Source organism: Acartia tonsa, chromosome 11, assembly GCF_053477335.1.
Source record: "Acartia tonsa isolate MP-2025a chromosome 11, ASM5347733v1, whole genome shotgun sequence".
In the NCBI taxonomy this organism is placed as follows: Eukaryota; Metazoa; Arthropoda; class Copepoda; order Calanoida; family Acartiidae; genus Acartia; species Acartia tonsa.
The window spans coordinates 9,975,069-10,001,766 of NC_137270.1; the positions used below are offsets into that span (position 1 = coordinate 9,975,069).

The following is a 26,698-nucleotide window of genomic DNA, read 5'->3' on the forward strand; positions in this document are numbered from 1 at the left end:
TAAGTAGCGAAGTACAAAAAAATTAAATGTAAGGAATTTTCCCAAGTTTTAAGATTTTTGAAGAAGGCTTCAGGTTAAGGAGCTGTAGGTCTCTGGACAGGTTTAAATCTAAAAAAAATGAGGGCGATAGCTTTCGCAGAATTCCGCAAAGGTGTGAGTTTTAAAATAGGAGTATATCTAAAGTATTGCATGGCAGTTGCTCTAATATGGTACAATATAAAACTGTTAAGAAACGGCGGCAAAACTGAAGCTACAGTCAAAACCAGTATCCTGCCAAATTTTATTGCTTTTTCTCGCCAAATTACACAGATTAGAATTATTAAAGATATACTTATTTATTTCTATTAAAGTCGACCTTACAGATAACAATTAAGGTACTAAGAAAGAGAGGGAATGTCTGATTGAGCCAATAGGAGAATCGCATTGGTACATACATTTAATTTCATTGGTTGAAATTTTGTACACATCTTGTTACAAATGCATGTTTTTTTTCGTTTCATACGTAGTTAAAAGTCAGCTGTAAACAGTATATTTTCTTAGTAGAAAGCTTTGCGGAATCATAATTAATTGCACAAAAATTTCGTTTAAATTTAAAAGCTTCGAAACAAGGTGGATTCTTTAAAAAAAAGTTAAGCTGACTACTCGCTGGTGAGGCAAAATTACTTTTGTGAAAAATCCTCCAAAATCAAATAAAAAAATCTACAAAAATTATATAAAATCTTTAAAGGGTTATTAACATATGATTTCGTTTAATTTTTGTAGATTTTTAATGTGCTTTTGGATGATTTTTCACAAAAATAATTTTGCCTCACTATCAAGTAGCGAGTCTTATCATTTTTTAAGAATCCACATCAGCTTGAGTCGAAAGTAAACAATACTTTTGTCTGCTAGAAATGTTCCTTCTTAGATTTGACGAAAAAAGGGTTCAGAATATGCTTCTATTCTTATATTTCTATTCAGATAACTGTTGCAGACGGACTGATCCTAATTATATAAAAGCCTCGCTTTTAAAAAATAAGTTAATGGTTTGTAAATGAAAAAAAATGTATTTACTAAAAATTAACACTGATTGAATTCAACAAAAAAAATTTAAATCTTAACTCCTTATTATATTCTTATAATAAAGTAACAAGTAACATGTACAAGTAAAAAGGTACATATTTAAAAACCTGGTTTTTTTGTTTGTTTGTTTTTTTTTTGGGGGGGGGGGTTGTAAAACCCAACTTGGGTTCTTTACTTAGGTTTTTTCGTGCCAACTCTGGGTAGAAGCCTTCAGAACATCAATGACCTAGAATGAATAATTATAAAAAATGGTTCTAAAAGTAGATTTATCACTCTATTTGGTTAAGTTAAGGAGAATTAATCTTACGCACTTAAAGGACAAAGCTTTTAATATTTCATTAATATGATTCATTGTATTGATTCAAGTGACTACTTTTTTGGAGGATGCGATTTTCCAGGAATTATATCTTTGCTATTTAGAACCGACCCAAAACGCATTTTCGCGATTTTTCTCCAATTTTATCCCCCCCACCCATACTCAGTTAAGAAAATTTTTTTTACATTCTTTAGGTTAGAATTTAGTCTAAGGAGCCGAGTCTTGGTCATTATTTTCCAGGGAGAGGGATGTATATAATTGGAAAAATTTTGACTAAACATTCCTAAGAGGATAATACAAGGGATTTAAAAAAAACTCACCTGTTAGATTAGCTGATTAATGTCAACAGGTTCAGAAAAGTTTTCATACCCGATCCTCCATACCTTAATTAGTATGATACCTATAAGTATTATTTACAGTTAAGCAATGATTAATTATTGTGGGGTCTTGATTATGTTTAGATTTGTTCAGATCACAGCCAAATATTTCTAGCTTTTAGGGCTGCTTGCCGTCAAAAGAACTGCTTGTCAGTAATAAAAACTAAGAAAATTGGAGAATTTTAAAATATCTTAATTTTAAAAAAGCAATATTGGAATTTTAGTCAACATTATCAAATGTCCCTAGCATATTTTATCAGAATAAGAATAAAAATAACCTGTCTAGCCACATCCTATGGTTCAAATATTCTTCTGTTGATTGTTTGTGGACGCCCTTTTGCTTCTTCCACGGATGCTTGAGCTAAATTAAATTAAGACTATTTCTAAAAAAGTTGTTCCCATTTAAGGTTCCAATGGAGAGCTTTTAAAGTTAATTTAGGCATATTAGAATGGTCCTATTAATTTTAAACTTTGCATGGTGATTCCTGTAGTAGTAAGGTACGATTTAGAAAGCATAGCAACTCTATAATTGTTATCAGAATATCTGTCTATCCTGAAAACAAGTTGATTTCTAAACTTTAACAACAAATATTTATGTGATGTAATAATCTGATTTTTAAATTCCCTTGACAACTTAAAAATGTAAGTATGTCCTTAAATATTATCCTGTTTTTAAGCATTTTTTAACAAATTTACTTACAATTTTGTTTTGACTTTTATTAATTTATATTCCAATTATTCAGTTCTGACACTCTACAAGTGTTAATGTTAGTTTTTCCTACCATTTTGGAGCTTTGCTTTTATGGATGTTGTCAACCTTGTTCTATACAATATTCTTACCTTTGCCCAATAAGACTCGATGTGTTGCGTGTGGACACCTAAAATAAATCATAAAAAGATAAAGAAGTTGCGGGTCTCATTTTATTTTCGCAGTAGCTTTTTTTTAGACATGTTAGAATTGTCCTATTGATTTTAAATGGTAACTCTTACAACAGTTAAATGCACATTTTAAAGCCTAATTTAAGTAATATTATTAACATTTCAATTCTTACCAGTGTTTGGATCCACAAAGTTGAGTTGGTGATTTACTTGGCGGTGGGCTAGACCTGGTATAAGTTCAACACCAGTATAGGCTCTAAAAATATACAGGAGCTTTTATTCTCAATTTTAGCTCTTCAGTATGATTCTACTGGTCTCAAGAGTATATAAGGGGGGGGAGGGGGGGGGGGGAATGACATCTATTTGTAAACCGTGAGCAAAATGGTCTAAATATTTAGCTAGACCCTTGAAACTTGGTATATAAGCCTAATACTATAAATGGCAAAAAAATCCAAAATTTTTAGGTTAGGTTAGGGCCACCCACCTAGCCCCCTGGGGTTGGTCTCTGACTTGCTGAATCATCTTAAATAATGTCCTTATGAATAGACACAGTGTATTTAAGTTAAAACCCTAAGAAAAAACAATTTTAGGTAAGTTTCCACATCAAAATAGACCAAATAAAGCTTAAAAACCCCATTTCCGCGGGGTTTTTCTTACCTAACCTAACCTTAAAATAAAATTTTTTGGATTTTTTTGCTATCTAGATGTGATACCTATAGGACTAGGCTAATATATCAAGTTTGAAGGGTCTAGCTAAATATTTAGACCATTTTGCTCATGGTTTACGAATAGATGTCATTACGGCCCCCCCCCCCCCTTATATCTTTCAAAAATAAGTTATAATCAGTTTAAACAAAATGACCTAAAATCTTACTTATAAGCTTGACACCTGTGGTATAATCTTAAGGCATTTAAATTAAACCATGTGTATAGTAAGAAATATTTACCTCCAACAATCAGAATGGATTGTTGTGCCGGGTAAGACATGCCGTCTAATAAGTGCTTGTAAAGTGGCTGCATCTCGCCTCTCAACTAAAATAAGAATAGTATTAATGGTTATTAATGCTGGATCATGGAAAGGAAATGGAAGTAGCAGGTTTCATTGTATTTTCACAGTAGATATTTTTCCTATTTCTAGCCCCTGCTGGGTAATCATCAACAGATACCTAAACCCTCAAAAAAAAACAAATTTGTGGATCAACAAGTACCACATCTGCGCATCACCTGGGAGGTGAAAGGTTCGAATCTCTGGCTTACACCAAGTCATAACTAAAGACATTAAAAACAGGGAGTAAGGGAAGGGACAATGGGCAATTAATTCAATTCAAGAGTTTTCACTGAAAAGCAATGAAAACCAGATTTTTCCAAAAAATTTGACCAAAATTGTAAGGGGATCATTGTAATATAATTGAGAATAAAATTAGTTCTAAGAAAAAAATCATTTACTTGAAAATTAAATTAGTGTGAGAAATGTCTTGGCCCAAATCAGGTGCATGCAATTAAAGTGTTGGTAGTCTATTATGTTACTTAAGCTATTATCCTTTAGTTGGCAAGATATTACCTTCCCTTACAATGCCTCTTGCTGGCTTGTAGGAAGTGTCTACCAATCCAAACGCCCATCTAAAGGAGATCCAAGGTTTAAATATTTAAGTATAGATAGGTGAAAAAAAAACAAAGGTAAATTTTGTTGGGAGGTTGAGGGGTATGCTTCCTATACAGTTGCTTTATCATCATGAACTATTACCCAATAACCTACATCCAATATCTTAAAGTTAAAATTAAAATCAACCTCCAAGTTCAGGTCATGCAGGCCTCTAGGTCCTTTATGGGCAGGTAAAACTAATTTTATTTCATTTAAAGAGATAGAGTCTACTTAAAAAACAAAATATGTATCTTTTAGGATTATATTAACATATCTGAAAAAAATAATTAAAAGTGGCCTCCAGGTAAAAAATCTAATTTAATATCTGAAGAGGTTAAGCCTGCACCACCTGGAGGCCAATTTAAACATTTTCTTATATGTTAATTACATCAAATGTACCTTGTTTTTCCAACACGCCCAACGTGATTCTTCTGTCGATGACCTATACAGGTCTCGTCAACAGCAACGACCTAAATTAATGAATGATATGCCTAAAAGGACAATAACAGTTTTATTTGGGAGAAAAAGATAAATCAATTTTTTTGTGTTAGCCATCGTATCACCAATCACACTGCAAATTTAAAGAGTGAGCAAAAAAAAATGTGGACCTTTTTAAATTTAAAGTTGCTCTGAACTATAGTTCTTGAAAATAAAAAATGGGTCATGAAAAGAAAACAAAGTTGCTGGTTTCATTGCATTTTCACAGTAGCTTTTGAAAGGTTATTTTAGGTTAGGTTAAGTAATGGTAAGGCTCCTCGCAGGGGCTAGAATAAAAGCAACTGTAATAATATGATGAAAATTGCAACTTTGTTTTCTTCCCATGATCCTAAAAAACAATTCTTGTGCTACTTATAGTTAGGGAGCCATGTGGTAAAATTTTCCAACTGACTTTAAAATTGACTTGTGAGTAAATCATTAAAGAATACAGTAATAAATGAGTACATTTTAAAATTTCAATTAGCGTGGCTTGTGTTAATTGTAGAAAAAATCTGTACATATTGTTAGAACCATCATGAACTCTTATTTTTAGAAATAAGAGAACCATTTTTGTCCAATTTGTAGTTGAGAAGCTTCATTGAAAAATGTAAGAAAGGTTAAAAAAAGTTTTAAGTCAGTAGGGACATTTTATCACCTAGCACATAAACTATTTGTAACACAAGAACCGATCCAATACTACCTAACACTAAAGCTTATAACTGTTCTAAGTAGCACCGGAATAGTTTTTATATTTCCAAAAACTAGTATTCATAGTGGTTCTAACAGTAGATGTAACTTTTTTCCACTATTAACACAAGCCGCGCACTTGAATTCCAAAAAGGTCTGCAATTTTTGGCTTTCCCTTTAGATTTACATTATAGGCATTACAATGGCTAACACAACAACAACATTAAAATTTTTCTTATTCTCCCAAATAAAAACTATTATTTTTCATTTAACCCATTAGTGCCGAACTTCCCCCCCTGTCGTCAGAATCGCTTGAAATTTTAAACACAGCTTCCTTAAGGGATTGTAAGACATTTGTATTTTTAGATTTTTTGATTTGTGGCATACTAAAGAAGTTTTTTTTTGCGTCGTTTCCGACGCATTCGGACTAATCAATTTTCCCATGCGTCTATTATGTACCATATCGGACTGATCATCTTAGGCTTTTACTGTATAATCTATTAGTTGCTTCGCCCCTAACCTCTAGGGTGGGTGGCGAATGTCAGAAAAATAGCATAAAACCATCCCAAGATATTTATAAAGCTTTCCTGATAAGTAAAACCAATTCAGACCCGAAATTTCTATAATCTTTAGCTTCAGACAAAAACCTTACTACTTTATAGTATGGAACACTATACTAGCAGCGGTTACGCCCCTAGAGGCAATAAGGGGCCCTTGGGTTGGGGGGAAGTCAAACACCCTCTTTTAATTACAGTTTTTAGAGAAAAATTGATAAAAAATTTTGAGAGGGGTTTATTATTTTCTAGGGGTGATTTCTCCTAGGGCGGTTGTGATACTCTCCCCCAAAATAGTTATAAACCTTACCAGGTTTTATGAGAAGCTTCCATGTAAAGGAGAACAATATCGGTTCAGTGGTTAGTGAGATCCCTTTGTACACACAGACACATATATATAGAATGCATATCCTGTTACTTTATTATAAGGATGTACATAACACAGATACTTTACAATCAGTGTCTGTCTGTACGTCCATTCGTCTGTATAAAACAATTCAGAATATAATTATTTGGTACTAGTAGCTACGCCTCTAGAGGCCTTTAGGGGCACTTGAGATGGGGAGAGGTCATTGAATTCAACAACAATATTATTGTTTTAGATTTAAAAAGAATTAATTTAATTAAGTTAATTCTATTTTTTTTGTGTTGGCGATTTCTCTTTGGGGGATTTTTCTTAATGGGCGATTTCTCTTTGGAGGGTGGTGGTACTCTCCCCCAAAATAATTATAAACCTTACCAGGTTCTATGAGAAGCTACCGTGTAAAGGAGAACCATATCGGTTCAGTGGTTAGTGAGATCTCTTAGTACACACTGACACATGTAGAATGTATATCCTGTTACTTTATTATAAGGATACATCACACAGATACTCTACAATCAGTGTCTGTCTGTACGTCCATTCGTCTGTATAAAACAATTCAGAATATAATTATTTGGTACCAGTGGCTACGCCTCTAGAGGCCTTTAGGGGCACTTGAGATGGGGAGAGGTCATTGAATTTAAAAACAATGTTTTTTTATTTTAGATTTAAAAAGAATTAATTTCATTTAGTTTATTCTATTTTTTCTTGTGTTGGATTTTTTTTAAGGGGCGATTTCTCTTTGGAGGGTGGAGGTAACCTCCCAAAAAATAGTTATAAACCTTCCCAGGACCTATGAGAAGCTACAAAGTAAAAAAAGAAGCATATCAGTTAAGCAGATACACAGAGAGATATCCTTTCACTCTATTAGCTTTAGCAAAGAAATATGATTTTGTCGACAATTATATTGAACAACCCAATAAATACATGACAAACCCTCTCCTTAAAATATTTATCTATCTGTGGTGGATACATTTTCTGCCCTAAAATTTGAACAAATCAATACCTTTCCAGGTCCACCAAGTGATGGATTTCTTGTTTCTTCGTCGATAACTTCTTTTTGCAAGAGTCTAATAAAAAAACTCACTTAAAATGGCACAATACCTACCTTCACATCCAACAAAAAATCTTTAGGTACCTATCATAAAAAACACTAAAGACCAAATAACTTTGGGTACTGAATTTTAATATTCTATATTTTATATTTTAAAATAATCAGCTGAAACTACTTAAATATAATACACACACAATCTATGATAATCCAGTTTGGTATTTGTCACTAAAAATAATACTAACCTTATTTTCTTGTTGAGCGCTTGGACTGTTTGACGGCTACGTCCAGTGTACTAAAAGACATTTACAGATTAGGATAATATTAAAAAAAATAGATCATGGAAAGAAATTAAAGTTGCGGGTTTCTCGGATTTTCACAGTAGCTTTTCCCCTATTTCTAGCCCCTGGGGGCCATATTTGTTAACCCTGTGGGGCAATCATTAATAAGAAAATGACTTTTGAAAGGGGGGGGGGGGCGAAAGTGACACTTTTTGAAACCAAAACTAAAAGTCAAAGGAACTCAACTAAAAAAAAGAGTTACAGGTGTGAGATTTTGCATGGCAGTTGCTTTATAGGGGTACAATATGGAACTGTGAAGAAACGGCGGTGCAACCGCCGAAAACCGCCAAGAAAAGGCAAAAAAAATTTCGGCGGGAAACGGCGGTTTTCGGCGGTTGCGCCGCCGTTTCTTCACAGTTCCATATTGTACCCCTTTAAAGCAACTGCCATGCAAAATCTCAGACCTGTAACTCTTTTTTTAGTTGAGTTCCTTTGTTGACTTTTAGTTTTGGTTTCAAAAAGTGTCACTTTCGCCCCCCCCCCCCTTTGTAAGTAAAAATGGACCTAAAAACAAAGGTTGTTAAATAAATGGGTGAAGGAAGCAAAAATTGACTTTGACCCACTTATAGTCTGAAATTCATTATCAAAGAGGGGACATGCATAAATTTTTTTAGTCCTTTAGCTCTACTTGAAGCTGAGTTGATAGGAGGGGGTGTTGAATGCCCCCCCCCCCCCTAAAAAAACACATTTCAGATGAACATATGGACAGACCTGGCTGATAACTTCATTTTGTTCTCCAGACGAAAAATTCCAAAGATATGTGATTAATTCTCGTACATTAAGCTTTGAGCTTGAAAACAGTGATCCAAATCTAGAATAAAAGAAACAGATCATAGAAAGGAAGTTGGGGGTTTCATTGTATTTAAACAGGAGCTTTTCTATTTCCCAACCCAGACCCAGAGGGCACTCATTAACATTTACCTAACCTAAATAGGTACCCTTTCACAAAATGTAAAAATATTACGAAACCGGCAACTATGTTTCCTTTCCAAGATCAAAAAAACATGAATAGATTCCTGCCATATGGTAACAATCCAAACCATTCATGATGCAACCAACAATAGTTCAACAATTAACATAAATAGTAAAAGGTTATTTTAGGTTAGTAACTGTTGATTATTGCCTCCCAGGGTTAGAGCCCCATGCAGGGGCTAGAAATAGGAGAAAAGCTTCTGTGAAAATGCGGTAAAACCCGAAACTTTGTTTTCCCAATAGATACAAATAGAAATTTTGCGTTGAATGACCCCCCCCCCCCCTCTGGTTTTATATCTCTTCTTCTGTATGTAAAAGATAAAGAAAAAAAATAGCTCTCTAGCTTTAATAGGAACTGAGATAATAGGGTGGGGGTCGTTGAACTTATTATTTTAAATGAATATTTAGACAATTTTGTTCAAGGTTTAGCCCAAATGTCAATGCACACCCCCTCCACCCCTCCTTATAGTTAGACTTTCAAATTCAATAAAGAAGGTTGTTACCTGATTGAAATTAGGTTTCTGGGATGTTCAATGCATTTCAATGCCATTTTCTCAGTTCTAAAGAAAGGATAATAATTTGATTCAGTTGTAGGATTATACCAGGGAGATGCACTAAAATCAAAATTTGAAGATACTAAAACCAAAAAAAAGTAATATTTATAGGTAGGGTTGGCAATCCGGATCCGGAATCCGCCAGATTTTTGGCCAATTTTGGAATCAGAATCCGGAATCTGTTTTTAATAGCGGATTCCGGATTCTTATTTGGTAGGCTAAAATTAGCGTCTTGAGTTTTTTCTTTCAACTCCTCCTCTTTAAAGGCAAAAATTTTCATCATTATATATATCTTTTAAAATCTGGTTCGATTCTTGGAAGTGAATTATAGAGAACACCAAGAACATTGATTTTTAGGACATATGTAGCACTTAATTTTTAAAAAGAAGGTGTATCAACTTTTTTTTTTATAGCTAGCCGGTTCTTTTAGTAAGTAGTAGATGTAAAATTTTTCATAGAATTCAGATATGCAATCGATTTTTTTGTAGACCTCTTATTTTTAAAGTAATTTAAGTTTTTTAGAAAAATAATTAAGTCGGTTTTAAGGTACTAAAACGCAACAAAATAAAAGAAGAAAATGGCCAGTAAGAACAAAAATAGTAAGATCTTTAATTTGACACCTTACTTTTAAAATTCTGTTGAGTAATTATTTAAAAAATCTATTTTTTTAACCTCGGTTTAATAAAAACTTTAGACCTAAATATTTTCTCAAACAGACATAAAATCATGGGTTCATAGGTATATACCTTTAGAATCAGAAAAATATTACGAATCCATTGTAAGCAAAATTGAAAAAAAGTAAAAAAATAAAAAAATATACAAATGGCCAATTATATTTTTTGTTCAGGCAACACTATCGTCTTCCCTTTTTTACCCCCTTTTTACCCCCTCTTTACCCCCTTCCCATTTTTATAACTCAATTCAAGAATTAAGACGTTGCCTGTACAATATAATATGATATTTTCATATAATTCCTTTTATTGTAGTTTATATACTATATTGTAAACTTTTTTTTTTCAATTTTGCTTACAATGGATTCGTAATATTTTTCTGATTCTAAAGGTATATATGAACCCATATTTTTTTACCTGTGAAATGATTAAATTAAGTTCAGAGTTTTTCTCGTGGGTTTAAAAAAATAGATTTTTTCAATAATTACCTGACAGAATTGAAAAAGTAAGGTGTCAAATTAAAGATCTTACTATTTTTGTTCATAATGGCCATTTTCTTTCTTTTTTTTGTTGCATTTTAGTACCTTAAAATCGACTTATTTTTTTTTTTTTAAACTTAAATTACTTAAAAAATAAGAGGTCTACAAAAAAAACCGATTGCATATCTGAATTCTATGAAAAATTTTACATCTACTACTTACTAAAAGAACCAGCTAGCTATAAAAAAAAGTTGATACACCTTCTTTAAAAAAAATCCTTTTAAAGTATTGCTAGAATTTGTAATCCGAATCCGGAATCCGCCAAAACTAAGAATCTTGAATATGCAAGGAATCCGTCACTTTATTTGATGGATTCTTGGAATCCGAATCTGGCCCGAAAATTCGACGGATTGCAATCACTATTTATAGGTTTTTATTAGGTAGGTTAAGTAACACCCATCCGACAATCAACTCTTTGCTTGCAAAATTGTCTAAAAGTCCTTACTTGTACTGACATGGAACCACTTGGAGAATTTCTTGACACTGTTGGTTATTAACCATCTTGGGACATCTAATGTTTTGTCCAAAAACTCCTAAATAAAATAAAACTCAGAGTATGGTTTTGGGCTATTTTTTTTCCTTTCATATCCCTTCAATCTGGAGTCTAGGGGCTCAACTGCTATGATACAATATTATGTAAAGTAGTAAGCTTTTTTGTCTGTAGCTAACCGCTGTACTGATATGGGTCTCCTTTACAGTAAAGCTTCTTATAGGACCTGAGATGGTTTTTGTTTTTTTATTTTCAAAAATAAGCCTGTGTATGGTGTTAAGAAGTTTTCTGACCTACCATAAATATTTAAATATGGAGCCCCTAGATGCCAGGGGCACAGCCGCTAGTTATTGATATAGTTTAGAACTAAAAAATAAGATTCTACATGGTTTTATATGAAAAAACTTTGAAATATGATGGAAGGAAGCAAAAAATGACTTATTGTTAGAAATTTGCTATCAAACAGGTGACATGCAAACACTTTAAATGAGAATAATGAGATAATTTGGAGGGGGGGGGGGGGGGGGGGTGGTTAGGTGCAGAATGGTATCTGAATTTTAAAGGTTAAAGCAAAGGATTTTCACATTTACCTTTTTGAACTAGGTAACGAGTTGCCTGCTCATCATCTAAAAAAGATAAAAAAAAATATAAAAAGACAGACATTACAACTCGTCTATAGTTTGACAATTCAGAAGAAAGTCAATACATTACATTTCATTGAGCTTTCCTCCCCCTGATCAAGTTGTAGAATAAATGTTTTTTTTTAATGCAACCATCTCGTAATCAATGCGCAAATGACACTTATAATCCGAATTTCATTCTTAAACTTGGCAATAGTAATCCACGGTAGGTCTATCTTCCCAAAATCAAACAAAAAGTTGGAAAAGTAATGGCTAACGGCTGGCGGCACAGCCGTTCAGCCATTTTTGGCTGTTTTAGGGCAAATCCGTTACAAGCCGCTTGAAATCTAACAAGGATGACAACATCCATAAAAGCGAAGCGCTGAAAAGGTAGGACAAACGGACATTAACACTTGTATAGTGTCAAAACTAAATAAACAGAATATAAATGTATAATAGTCGATGCAAAATTGTAAGAAAATTTGTTGAACAACTGTTTGATTCAGAATAATGTTTATGGTCATACATTTTAGGACTTAATTATAAAGTTGATTCGCTTGTAATATTGTACTTTGTTGTCTCAGGAATCAGTAGAAAAATCAATATGTTTAAAATGGACGTACGGACATTCTGGTAATGATTATAGAGTTGCTACGCTTTCTAAATCGTACCTAACTACTACAGGAATCACCATGCAAACTTTGAAATCGATAGGACAATTCTAACATGCCTAAATTAACGAAAAAAAGCTATCTATCTTGGACGGACGGACGGACGGACCGACCCTAATTATAGAAAAGCTTCGCTTTTAAAAACAGCTAAACAGATGGGCTGTTAGCCATTAATTTTCCAACTTTTTGTTTGATTAAACAAATTGACTAACCAACATTAAAATCTTAGAAAAGAGGGGGCATGAGATATGAAATTTGCCTACCGGATGTAGACCCTGTCCCTATTTTGTATTGGTTCTTTGGACTGAAAATATTGAATGATTATTTACCTAGTGTGCTTATCATAGGTAGTATTGTATTCTTAAAAAAGTTTCTCTCCTCATCATTCATTTTACTTGAAAGGTTTCTGAAAAAAAATAACAAATTAAAAATTTTCAAATATAGGACAAAAAAACACAAAGAAAAAAATTAAGTTACAAAAAAAATATTAATGACAACATCCATGATCACATATTTTAATCAACATTGTTGAACTCTTCTTTCAGTTTTGAACACAGAGACCATGTTAAAATGTCAGCCTTGCTTTGTCTAAAAATATCTCATTAGAATAATATGAAATTTAGATTAATATTCTGAATAAATCATCACCCCCCCCCCCCCCCCTACGTTTTTTAATGTGCAACACCTTTGGTGGACCTTATCTCTGCAGTGCCCGAAACCTGCGGAGCTAACCTCTTTTATATCTAACCTAACCTAATTTAACACAAAATGTTAAAATGAGAAATGTTTAATATAAAATTAAATTTAACAAGGATGCGAACATCCATTAAAATAAAGCTCTGAAACGGTAGGACAAACAAACTTAACACTTGAAGAGTGTTTGTGTCAGAACATATTATTGCAAATATTTCTATGAGATATTTTTCCTAGATTCTTTTGATAATTGATAGCTTGGGTCAAACTGAAGGATTTCTTCTTTCAGTTCCAGAATTTTTCCGGCATCCTATAACAAAAAAATAAACCAACAAAAATAAGAAGGGGTGTAGCAAAGCTACTTTTAAATTTGAAATGTCCGTCTGTTTGTTCATTAGACACGAGTTGGAGAAACATGATTTTCTCGGCTTTTTATACTTATCTATCTATTTTATTAAGCTTTTCTATAATTAGGGTAGGTCCGTCCGTCTGAGACAGATAGCTTTTTTTGTTAATTTAGGCATGTAAGAATTGTCTTATCGATTTCAAGCTTTGCATGATGATTCCTGTAGTAGTTAGGTACGATTTAGAAAGCGTAGCAACTCACTAATCATTACCAGAATGTACATACGTTCATTTTAAACAAGATGATTTTTCTACTTTTTTTAACAATAAATTTTTATGTGATCTAATTATCCGATTGATCTGGCTTTTGGTATATTGATTCCTGGGACAGCAAAGTACAATATTATAAGCGAGCAACTCTATAATCAAGTCCTAAAACGTAAGTGTGTCCATAAACTTTATCCTGTATCAATTAGTTTTTCAACAAATTTACTTACAATTTTGCTTCGACTCTTATACATTTATATTCTGATTATTCAGTTCTTCTGATACTATACAAGTGTTAATGTCCGTTTGTCCTACCATTTCAGTGCTTCGCTTTTATGGATGTTGTCATCTTTGTTTTAAGTTGAGTTACTTTAACTTTAAGATTTAGTTTCAAAACATGTCACACCTGCCCCCTCCCTTTCTTACCTTGTTTTCCATCAATCTTTTTATTTCATGTCTTGAAGTCCATATTTTCTTCATCACTTCATCAATTGATACTGTTGCATCTGATTTCCTCTTCCTTAACATTAAAATATGTTACCCCCTTTATTTCTTCTTAATTGAAAAAAAAATAGACGGCCAATTAAAAAATCTTCTGAATTTCTACAAACCCACAGATCTATAGTATAGATGTATATATAGAAAACTACATCCCTTCCTTTTTAATGACCTTTTTCGTCTGCTAGCAAATTGTTTTCTACAAGGACACTGCGATAAGGAGATACAGTCATTTAACCCCTTCCCCCTCTAGTGTTTTACTCTAATACTATACCTCTCTTTTCGTTTGAGAGATGTTGCTTTTCCACTTTGGTATTCGGGGCAGAGCTCCTTGTACAGCAATTCTGCTTCTTGTCTCGCTTGTTCTGTAGATTTGAACAGTCTTAAAAAAGTTAAATATAAGAAGAAAACAAGGATGACAACATATATAAGTAGCATAGTACAAAAAAGTCAAAGATATGAGAAAAAAATGTGAAAATAAAAATAGCCAAAAACCTGCTAAAAAGGCAATCCGACCGTCATGGATGTTTTTTAGTTGATTATGCTACTTAATGAAGGGAATGTTGTCAAAGTCTTCTATTTTTTATATCAGTTGAGAAATTCATGTCTCCCACACTTTGTGTTTAACGGACGGGCATTTCGAATTATAGAGTAGCTTCTTTAAGGATAAGATCCCAATTTTATTAAAAAAAAATGCAAAAAAGAAATGTGAAGAAAATGAAAAAAGAAACAGAATATATATACAATTGGTGTTATCCTCTTGACACCCCCCCCCCCCCCAACCTCCCCTTCATCTTTGATGATTATAACTTACCCATCATCCAGTTTTTTTAGCCATGTTTCCATTTTAGTACCAGGTTGAGCATTCTCATAAACCCATAGAAGCTTAAAAAGTTATTTATTAATGCTTCACCCCCCTCCCCTCTCCATTTGGAGAATTAACAAAATGTTATTTTACAGAAAAAAAATTACTTTTTTAAAGAGAATGAAACTAGATTCTACTTCTTAACACTGCGTGCCTGCATGGAGCTTTTACCTTGCGGGGCAAATATAATATTAGCTTAACCTAACCTATTTCTAGCCCCATCGGGGCCCTATCCTAACCATGATGTAGGAAAAACTGGCATAACCTAATATAAGCATAAAAAAATTATAGTTGACCTTTTTATTTCTTGTTGCAACTGTCTTCAAGACACATAATTTCTGAATGTAAAATACATTTATTTTATTGTTATTTCAATTGCCGTAAAGATTAAATTATTTCAGTTATAAAACATGAATATGTTGAAAGTATTTAGTAATTACGAAAGTATAATATCAATAGGCTAGGGCTAAAGTTTAGGTTTGAGATATCTACCTAAACAAAAAAAATTATTTGAAGAATTTTATTTATTACCACATGTTCGGGTTCCACAGTATATAGAGGTTTGTCTCTTGGACATATATCATTCTTCACATCAGTTGGGATCATGTACTAATCAGGGATGGCAATTGGTGAAATAAATTTCAACTAAAATTAGCTAGCAGTGAAATTAAACTTACCTTATTTCTTGCCTTTATGTGCGAAAATATTTAATAGTGCAGCTATAATGTTTCTTGACAAGTGGCAACGCCCCCTAGACTCGTCTAGGGGCACTTAAGGCAAGGGTAAAGGAGGGGGGAGGGTATGTCAAACCAACCATTTATTATTTTTTTGTTCTAAATGAAAAAGTTTTTAAAAAGTTTAGGGGGAGAGATATTTTTAAAGGAATGTTTTCTCTTGGGAGGGTTGAAGTACCCTTCCCCAAAATAGTTATAAACCTTCCAAGGACGTATAAGAAGCTTTACTGTAATGAATGAACTTATCGGTTCAGTGGTTATTCCCTCCCCCCTTTATTTTTAATTAAAATTTCTCTTGGGAGGTTAGAGGTACCATCCCCCAAATAGTTATTAAGGGAAAACCATATCAGTTCAGTGGTTAGAGAGATCCTTCTGTACAGACAGAAAAACATCCTGTTAATTTATCAAAAAGTGTGTATACTGAAATGAAATTGTAAGGATTTTTTGTTTGGATGACATGTTTAACATGTATTATGAATATTTGATCTCTAAAACGACGCTAACAATGTCCGGATTTCATCTGTACATTAGGATTAAATGCGATAATGCAGATTGCCATCCCTGATAATAATCGTATTTGTGACGCCTGAAATAAAATAAAAACTAAAAAATAAGTTTCAAAAGCATATAAAAGGAAAACTAAAGCTTATGGGATGGTGGGGTGGGGGAGGGGGTTCCACAAAAACCAATAAAACTTTGGGTACCAAAATAATATATCTATCCTCCTATGGTTATAAAACATTGGGTATTAGAATAATATACCTTATAATATCCCCTCCCATGGTTATTAAACTTTGGGTACAAGAACAATATAAAATCTAACATCCTGTGGTTATAAAACTTTGGGTACCAGAATAATACACAGTCTAATATCCTCGTCCATGGCTATAAAACTTTGGGTATCAGAATAAATTGTAGTCTAATGTCCCTTCTGGGAATAAAAATACTTTGGGTACCAGAATTGTGTACTGTCTAATTTACCCTCATATGGTTTTATAACTAAATTTATTATTTAGACTTTGTTCGATTGTCCTTCCTTCTGATTGTGGAGATTTGTTTTTATGAGTGTTGTTGTCCTTGTCAAGATAAATTTACAAAAGGGGGTGTGCTTTTTAAAATATTTGAATTATCTTCAAATAATATATGACATGTCCTAATTTTTTAATTTTTCAATGACATTTCATTCTGTCTATTTCACAGACACAGGGTGTAGTCGGGAACTAACCCCCCCCCCCCTCACAATTAAGTTAAGAATCTGAAGTTAGGTAAGTGTTAATGAGTGCCCAACAGGGTTAGAAAATTGGCTCCGCTGGGATAGAAATATGAGAAAAGTTACTGTTAAAATACGTTAAGAAACCCGCTACTTTGGAAAAAAGATAAACCTTTAGAAGGTAAACATGAAAGAATTTGAGTAACTTACTGAATCTGGGCTCTTACAGTATCTCGCACACACCAGTGTTTAAGAGCCAAATACGGGCCAGCATCATTAATTGGGCCTCTATCATTCATTGGTGGAATTACTTCATTGCCTGCCGCCATAAAATGGTTACCTATGTCTAAATTCTCCATTTTAAATTAGCCTAGAATAGATGTTTATCGCATCGTATTATTAACAGCTTTCCGCGGATTTAAAAACGTACAATTATAAGATTACACCAGTTTATTCTATATTCATAGTATGATGCTATACATAATTTTCAGTATAGCTGTGCCCGGTTCTAATTCATTGGATATTACTTGGTTTCTAAGTAATACTGGTAATATTTTTAAAAATTGTTTTTGTAAAAAAAATCTGAATAAAATGGAAATAACTGGCAAAAATTCACACGTTCTAATTTGCAAAAAGCTAATGCTTTTGCTAAAACCTTATGTTTAATGCTAAAAAAATAAATTAAAAAATGAATCTTAATTAGTAAATCACGCTGTCTACAAATTCTAAATACGCGCGAATTAAAATTTAATAGCAGACAGAATTTCATAACATTGTTTGTAAACAAACGCGCGCGCGAAATAAAACTTGGTAGCAGACGGTATTATATAACTTTGTTTATAAACAACGCAATTCTTGTATTAGTACAATTGCAAGTAGAGAGAAAAAGGGGGGAAGGTAAGGCGAGTGGAAGAATGATATTTTTGCATTGTAATGTTTAATTAAAACAGTGGAAAAATATTTAAAATAAAAAAAATTCAAATCAAAATTCAATATTTCAATAGTAGGAAAATGAATTAAAATTAAACTACTCCATAAGTGCTACAGTCACATGAAATAAAATTAATTTTCTCAAATTTTTAAATTCTTTAATTCAATGATAGGACAATGGATTAAAATTTATCTTCTCCATAAGTGTTCCAGTTACATATAATTGTGGAATAAAGATTTAATTTCATTGGTTATTTTAAATAAACACTGAATAAGATAATATAAAAATGTACTCTTTAAACCTTATTTACTATCTAGGTTAGTTCTCATCTCCTGTTAGATAGAAGTTCAAATAGTACATTACTTTCTGCCCCTTCCATACTCTTATGAAATTCATAGGTGGCCAAAAAAAATACAAGAAAATATGTAATAAGCCTAGTAAAAAAATCAAGAGACTACATTTTTGTAGAGAATCTACATTTCTAAATTTTAAATTGATAATTTTGGCCCTCAATATTTCCACCTGGCCACTAAAGCTGTGAGAACATACACAGACACTAACACACATAGTACAAGGGCAGTCAGAAAGCTTCAACTGTACTTTACAAACAACATTGTTACTCCATTTGTGTTATGATATCCTGGTTTATTGAAAACAAAAAAGCAAAGTTTTTCTGTCTGTAGCTTAAGATCTCATAAATTGAAAGGACAGAAATGCTATGTTTTCTAAGAATTTGCTATGTGAAGGACAGAAATGCTAAGTTTTCCAAGAATTTGCTATGTTTTGCAAGAATTTGCTATGTTTTGCCAGAATTTGCTATGTTTTGCAAGAATTAGCTATGTGAAGGACAGAAAAGCTAAGTTTTCCAAGAATTTGCTATGTTTTGCCAGAATTTGCTATGTTTTGCAAGAATTAGCTATGTGAAGGACAGAAAAGCTAAGTTTTCCAAGAATTTGCTATTTTTTGCAAGAATTTGGTATGTTTTGCAAGAATTTGGTATGTTTTGCCAGAATTTGCTATGTTTTGCAAGAATTTGCTATGTTTTGTAAGAATTTGCTATGTTTTGCAAGAATTAGCTATGTGAAGGACAGAAAAGCTAAGTTTTCCAAGAATTTGCTATGTTTTGCCAGAATTTGCTATGTTTTGCCAGAATTAGCTATGTTTTGCAAGAATTTGCTATGTTTTGCAACAATTTGCTATGTGAAGGACAGAAATGCTAAGTTTTCCAAGAATTTGCTATGTTTTGCAAGAATTTGCTATGTTTTGCCAGAATTTGCTATGTTTTGTAAGAATTTGCTATGTTTTGCAAGAATTAGCTATGTGAAGGACAAAAAAGCTAAGTTTTCCAAGAATTTGCTATGTTTTGCCAGAATTTGCTATGTTTTGCCAGAATTAGCTATGTTTTGCAAGAATTTGCTATGTTTTGCAACAATTTGCTATGTGAAGGACAGAAATGCTAAGTTTTCCAAGAATTTGCTATGTTTTGCAAGAATTTGCTATGTTTTGCCAGAATTTGCTATGTTTTGTAAGAATTTGCTATGTTTTGCAAGAATTAGCTATGTGAAGGACAAAAAAGCTAAGTTTTCCAAGAATTTGCTATGTTTTGCAAGAATTAGCTATGTGAAGGACAGAAAAGCTAAGTTTTCCAAGAATTTGCTATTTTTTGCAAGAATTTGCTATGTTTTGCCAGAATTTGCTATGTTTTGCCAGAATTAGCTATGTTTTGCAAGAATTTGCTATGTTTTGTAAGAATTTGCTATTTTTTGCAAGAATTAGCTATGTGAAGGACAGAAAAGCTAAGTTTTCCAAGAATTTGCTATGTTTTGCCAGAATTTGCTATGTTTTGCAAGAATTTGCTATGTTTTGCAAGAATTTGCTATGTTCTGTAAGAATTTGCTATGTTTTGCAAGAATTAGCTATGTGAAGGCCAGAAAAGCTAAGTTTTCCAAGAATTTGCTATGTTTTGCAAGAATTAGCTATGTGAAGGACAGAAAAGCTAAGTTTTCCAAGAATTTGCTATTTTTTGCAAGAATTTGCTATGTTTTGCCAGAATTTGCTATGTTTTGCAAGAATTAGCTATGTGAAGGACAGAAAAGCTAAGTTTTCCAAGAATTTGCAATGTTTTGCCAGAATTTGCTATGTTTTGCAAGAATTTGCTATGTTTTGTAAGAATTTGCTATGTTTTGCAAGAATTTGCTATGTTTTGTAAGAATTTGCTATGTTTTGCAAGAATTAGCTATGTGAAGGACAGAAATGCTATGTTTTGCAAGAATTTGCTATGTTTTGCAAGAATTAGCTATGTGAAGGACAGAAAAGCTAAGTTTTCCAAGAATTTGCTATTTTTTGCAAGAATTTGGTATGTTTTGCAAGAATTTGGTATGTTTTGCCAGAATTTGCTATGTTTTGTAAGAATTTGCTATGTTTTGCAAGAATTTGCTATGTTTTGTAAGAATTTGCTATGTTTTGCAAGAATTAGCTATGTGAAGGACAGAAATGCTATGTTTTGCAAGAATTTGCTAAGTTTAGCAAGAATTTGGTATGTTTTGCAAGAATTTGCTATGTGAAGGACAGATAAACTATTTTATGCAAGATTTTGCTATGTGAAGGACCAAAAAGCTAGGTTTTGTGTGGTGAAGGGAGGCTACTTATGTCCTTCGTCTTGCAAAATCTTTGTTAAGGGAGACAAGTTATGCCCTTCATCTAACAAATTCTCACATAAGGGAAGCTACTTATGTCCTTCCTAGGAAGGTGACTTCTGTCCTAATTAAGGAATGACTTTGTTTTCTTTCCATGATCCGATTACATTTCTATCAAAATATTTAGAATATATTTAAAATTTTATATCACAAAACTGAAACTTTAGGACTGAATACTTGTACTATGCTTTTAGATTATCTTATAATATAGAGAAGGCGCTTTATAAATATCTTTTGATGTTTTTAGGCTTTTTTTTACCGCGCCCACCTTTTCCTAAATACTAGGGACGAAGACACCAGTTCTCTATATAATAGAATAAATATAACATAAACAAGGATGACAACATCTATACTTAGCTAAGCTTATAAATCTGAAAGAGAATTGAAGGGAATAGTGAGAATAACAGACGAACAGACAGTCGAATATGATGAATTTTTGAGTAGGTGTTCAGTGATCAAATCTATATTTGAGCATAATTCTAGTGGTCTATCTGTGAGGAAAAAACATAATTCCTAAAAAAGTTGACGTATAATATCCTAAAATATCAGCAGTCTATATTAAATAGCAGCCGAGAAAAAGGATTTACCCTTAAATGTAACTGACAGACAGACACACAGGAACTGCATTGTCCGAAATTTCCCAAACTTCCCAATGTATATAAAATTGTTACATACTTTAGAATTGAGCTCATAGTTTCAGAATACTACATGTCATTTTAAGCCTACATATATACTTATTTTTATTTGTATTTGTATATTACATCGTATTATATCAAGTAAAAAGTTTTGTTTGTCTGTCCGTTAAATTCTCGTTAACCACACAATCGTATATTTTATACATTTGGGTATAGTCCCTTTCGTGACATCGTCGTTTCGTCGAATTTTCACAGTAGATTTTCTTCTATTCCTAACCTAACCAAAAATAACCTATCAAAAGCTACTGTTTAAATACGACGAAACATTTCTTATGAGGCGTTGTCACGAAAGGAACTATACCCCTACATTCGATTCTATTGCAGCTTCATGGGTCATGTGATGTTTTTAGGTTACTTTATTATAATTAAAGTCTTTCGGTCATTTTTTGGCTATATTTCTGACCGCACCCCCCCCCCCCTTTCCCTTTCTTTGAATTCAGATCCCTTATATTTAGCAAACAAGGTTCACAGTTGAATGTTAAAGGATTCTACAAAATATATTTGTACTAGTTTTAAACTTAATGTTTATGATATTTGTTGATATGTAGAGGAAATGTAATTTTGAATCAAGGAGATTACTTATCTTGTATACACAATGTTATAACAATACTTGACTAGTATCTGCATTTCCATTGATGTTTTAACTGTTCGTTATCAATAGAATTGTACTACAACTTATGTTTTTAAATCATTTAACAGAATTACTTCACTTATTGAAATTCCAAATTAAAGAAATACATATATCAAAATAAAAGGAAGCAGTCAATAATAACCCTTGGAAAAAATTAAGGTGTAAAACATATGACCATTTTATTTTTTCTCCTGTTTAAAATGAACACAAATACTAAACTGCGTGTCCCATTCTATTTAAATTTTAAAACAATTTAACTATTTCCACAATGTTTTTTTAAAGTTAAATGGTAATAATTATATAATCTATTAATAAAAATTAAATTTAAATTTATTTAGGTTTTTTATGTTTTACCTAACAAGGTTTAGTGATTTATCGTCATATTATTCAGGCTATCTATCCCTGACCCATGTTATTTATGATTTAGAAAATCGTATGGTGTGGAGCGCAGATTACTCCGCAATTCTCTATCTCCGTCTCATTATATGAAGCCTCCTGTAACAGATTTTACAACGGAGGAACATCTTCAAACACCGACTGGTAAGTAATTATTTTTCAACTAAAGAAAATTCGTAGCCATTGAAACTATTGTTCTATTTAAGTAAAAGAATGTTTGTTTGTCTGTATGTATTTTCGCTAAGATCTCCAGGAACGGAATTGTATTGGGCATGAGGGTGTGAAACCACTTACCCTTTCAAAAAATCTCCCCCCCCCCCCCTCCCTTTAAGACAGCAATTAAATCAGGAAGTAAAAATGTTAAGCCGCAAATATATTGAAAATATTTTATTTCAACATATCTTTTGTTAATATTTCTAAAAACTATTTTTTAAACTTAATCTTTCTTCTTTTATTTTTTAGATCGCCTGTCCTTTACCTCTCAAAACTTGGCGCTATACAGTGTCGCACCAAAATCTGATTTCTGCAAAATTGCTGAACAATTTAACAGGCAAAAAAAACATCATTTTTGTTAATTTTACTACTTTTAAAAAAATGCAATGAATATGGGTTTTTGTATTTTTATAGATATGTTCTATCTATTTTTTTGGTTCTTTTTAAAATCTTGATTGATCGGTACAAACTAGCAGAGCCTTAAATTTTAGATTAAATTTTAAAGTGCTGTATTTGCTATTTACCATATTAATTAAATACTTTGATTCTGCTCAAAACTTACAACAGGCATTCTTTATAACCGACCATGTTTGATGTTTGTTCTGAAAATCAAGGGGGGGGGGGGGGGGGAAGTTCTGACACATTTGCGTAAACCTGGTGTATAGGCTTTATTTTTGGACTGAGAGGATAGGTTATTAGGGATTAAATCATTCTTATATGATGAATTTCCCCCAGATTTAAGATTTTTTGGATAGGCCTCCAGGTTCCGAAGCTCCAGGCCTCCAGGTGGTCTCTGTACAGGTAAAAATGAAAAAAAAAATGTATGTTTTTCTTCAAATATGTGAATAACAATCAAAATCAAGCATATTTTGTTTTATAAGATAACCTTTAACTCTTCAAAAAGAAATCTTATTTTTAATTTTTACTTGTACAGAGACCACCTGGAGGCCTGAAGCTCCGGAACCTGGAGGCCTATCCAAAAAATCTTAAATCTGGGGGAAATTCATCATATTAGAATGATTTGATCCCTAATTACCTATCTTCTCAGTCCAAAAATAAAGCCTATACACCAGGTTTACGCAAATGTGTCAGAACTCCCCCCCCCCCCCCCCCACCCATAATTAAATATCTTATAGTCATTATATTAAGCTTTTAAACAAGTCCTCCAAACTACTTTTACCAGAAAATGTTATTCAAATTTGTTCTATTTTAATAACATTATGGCCAAAGTACATAACTAGAATTAATTGATGTTTTTTTAAAAACAGGCAATGTAGTAAAAACGCTGAATTGTTAAGCAATAATGGAACTCTATGTACGAGTAGCAATAAAAATTCTGATTCTCTAAATTCCAAGCAGCAGCAGGTAATATTTTCTTACTGATTGATAAATAAATGGGCAATGGAACAGGGTTCTGACAAACAATTTAACAAGAAGTGCAAAACATACTTCTAACATAAGAGTAAAACACTAGAGGAGGAAGGGGTTAAATAACTGTTATTCCCTTTCCGCAATGACCTTGTGCCGACCCTCATTTGGGTTATTGAAAATCAACCTTTGGTGTCGGGAAAATTAACACAGCCAAGTAGCAGAAAACAATTTAATAACAGACAAAAAAGGTAGTTGGAAAAGGGGGGATTTTACTAAAGATCTGTTCATTACAAAACAAGTTTTACACAGATAAAATAGCCAAAGGATATATCTCATGTAAGATTGACCTTTAAAAGCGAAGCTTTTTATAAGTTAGGTCGGTCCAACCGAAGCTTTCATACTGACAATAATGTTAAATGTTATAAACGAAGTCATAAAAATGTATGTATGTCCTTAAAAATTATTCTGTATTTAAGCAGTTTCTAAACAAATTTACTTACAATTTTGTTTTGACTTTAAAACATTTATATTCTGATTATTTAGTTCTGACACTAATCAAGTGTTAATGTGCATTTGTCCTACCGTTTGAGAGCTTCGCTTTTATGATTGTTGTCATCCTTGTCTACTTGTCATTTATTTAGATTTATAACAACACAACAACCTTGTCCCGGACAGGTATGACTGCCAGCTGTACTTCTGGAGGCATAAACCTGCAACAAAATATTAATGTCTTCAACCCTGACTTCCCTACAAAATCTATAGGTCCTTATGATGCTTTATGTCAAAATGAAAGAGAATTCTTTGACAAAATAATAAAAGTACAAATCGACAGACAAACATACAAACAAACAGACTAAGTAACAGACAAACAAACAGACGAACAAACAAACTGACTTATAGAAAACAAACGGACAAACTAACGGACAAATAGACAGAAAAACAGACAAACATACAAACAAACAGACAAACTAGCAGACAAACTAGCAGACAAATTAACAGACAAACTAACAGACAAACTAACAGACAAACTAACATACAAACTAACAGACAAACTAACAGACAAATTAACAGACAAACTAACAGACAAACTAACAGACAAACAAACAGACAAACTAACAGACAACTAACAGACAAACTAACAGTCAAACTAACAGACAAACTAATAGACAAATTATCAGACAAACTAACAGACAAACTAACAGACAAACTAACAGACAAACTAACAGACAAACTAACAGACAAACTAACAGTCAAACTAACAGACAAACTAACAGACAAACAAACGGACGAAGAAACAAACTGACTTACAGAAAACTAAAAGACAAGTATACAGACACAGACAGACAAGTAGACAAAAAAACAATTAATTAAAACAAACAGACAAATAAATAGACAAAATAAAAGAAGAAACAAATATTTAACACACAGACATTTAAACTCATAAAATATTTCAATTTGAAAGCATCACAAGAAAACTAATTGTATAGGAAAGGATAATTTTGAACTTGATGTAAAAAATGATTTATTCCCTGGTCAGTCAAAACAACAACAAAATAACTCAGGTGAGCCATACTGAAAAACCATGTAAAGCATCGTTTAACAGTTAATTTTCCACGAATATTAGAATAAAAATTTATTTTCCAACTCTATCAAAGACGTCAAGCTAAAATATAAAACATAATTGATACACAATATAGGTATTAATGCACAAGATTAGTCACATGAAATCATAGGCATTTTATTTTATATTTAGACATAAGGTAAACAAGACACCTCACTTGGCATTTCAGAAAGCGGAAAAAGAACATACAATGCCGCTACTTTGTATGAAGAAAGTCTTCTTCCAGATAAGGAAAACAACACCTCTTTATTTTTTCAAAAGGCTTGGATGTTTTTTTCTGAAGAACATACATAGACTGTGAAACGGTCAAGACACCAGTTTTGTTAGCACGGGCCCTCGGCATCTTGGGGCTAACAAAATTGGATTCAATTAATCTTATAATATTAACTTTACTATCTGCGGAAAGCTGTCTACTGTACGATGCGATAAATAACTATTTAAACTCACCCAAACTAGCTTAAACATATTTATAAATCTTAGAATAACTTTAACTGTTGTTTCATGTTGCAGAAGCTGCCTGTAATTCCAACACTGGCGTGGACTCGAACCTTCTGGTGGACAGTGACAGAGAAAGTTGTGTCTAGATTTGGTTAGAATTGCCCAGTGATTAATTTTCAAGATTTGTACTGGTTGTATGTTGTACTTTTCAATATTAAGCAAATTGCATCATTTTGTAATTCTGTTAGGAACGTCATAGTTAGTCGAATAAGATTACAAGATCAATCTTTTTTTTTAAAGGAAATTATTTTAATTGAATATTTACTGTACTAATTATCACAGGGTTTGCTACTAGTTTAATAGTACATTACACAAAATCAATAAATCTTGGATTAATCAATGGTGGTCAAATAAAAAATGTATTTTTAGAGATTTGTTGCTGGATAAGTAGTTGCTTAAAAACTCTATATGAACAACAACAATTGATTCATAAATAGCGCAGTATTAACAGACTATAACATTATGGATATGACAAAAAGGAAATTAAAACTGATATGTTATTCACTAACGATAGACTTTCTATGACTATTGAGCAGCTGCATATTACCAAGAAAAAATGCAGATTTTTGTTCAGCTGAAGCATATGATTTTAAGCAGCTAATTCAATGTTATTATAGTTGTTTTAAGTTCATTGTATTATTACATCATTAAAATGTTCCTCTATGATTAAGGTAAAGATTATGATTGATAATAGGGGTGGTACCTCCTTTTAAAAGCCTCCCTTGGACATATTTTTCTAATCTGTTGCATTTTAAATAAGAAGTTTTGAC

At 32.4% G+C, this 26,698-nt stretch overlaps 3 protein-coding genes and 1 long non-coding RNA gene across 4 annotated transcripts in view; 2 read left to right on the plus strand and 2 right to left on the minus strand.

The window, feature by feature from the left end:
* LOC145332053 (neural cell adhesion molecule 2-like) overlaps nt 1-22,884 on the plus strand; it is an 88,161-nt gene extending 65,277 nt beyond the window's left edge. The window contains exons 25-26 of the mRNA XM_080176961.1: nt 22,257-22,369; nt 22,688-22,884. Of these exons, the coding sequence (XP_080033087.1) occupies nt 22,257-22,369; nt 22,688-22,800 (226 nt within the window). The 3' untranslated portion in view covers nt 22,801-22,884. The remainder of the gene's footprint in view (nt 1-22,256; nt 22,370-22,687) is intronic.
* On the minus strand, nt 1,130-12,654 carry LOC145332368 (uncharacterized). Its single transcript, XM_080177367.1, has 15 exons — nt 12,594-12,654; nt 11,564-11,599; nt 10,929-11,016; nt 9,223-9,279; nt 8,459-8,558; nt 7,652-7,701; nt 7,362-7,425; nt 4,676-4,746; nt 4,196-4,254; nt 3,582-3,666; nt 2,808-2,890; nt 2,596-2,633; nt 2,034-2,116; nt 1,699-1,761; nt 1,130-1,288 (listed from the first exon to the last, which is right to left on the minus strand). The coding sequence occupies exons 1-14, from the start codon at nt 12,652-12,654 to the stop codon at nt 1,707-1,709; spliced, it is 930 nt and encodes a 309-aa protein (XP_080033493.1). The 3' UTR covers nt 1,130-1,288; nt 1,699-1,706.
* On the minus strand, nt 13,175-17,346 carry LOC145332369 (uncharacterized). Its single transcript, XM_080177368.1, has 7 exons — nt 17,087-17,346; nt 15,464-16,252; nt 15,229-15,270; nt 14,882-14,952; nt 14,342-14,449; nt 13,996-14,089; nt 13,175-13,267 (listed from the first exon to the last, which is right to left on the minus strand). The coding sequence occupies exons 2-7, from the start codon at nt 15,536-15,538 to the stop codon at nt 13,175-13,177; spliced, it is 483 nt and encodes a 160-aa protein (XP_080033494.1). The 5' UTR covers nt 15,539-16,252; nt 17,087-17,346.
* An 823-nt stretch (nt 22,885-23,707) lies between the features above and the next one.
* On the plus strand, nt 23,708-26,411 carry LOC145332054 (uncharacterized). Its single transcript, XR_013884014.1, has 4 exons — nt 23,708-23,803; nt 24,451-24,571; nt 25,297-25,371; nt 25,941-26,411. It is a non-coding gene; the product is annotated as an uncharacterized LOC145332054 (long non-coding RNA).
* The last annotated feature ends 287 nt before the right edge of the window (nt 26,412-26,698 follow it).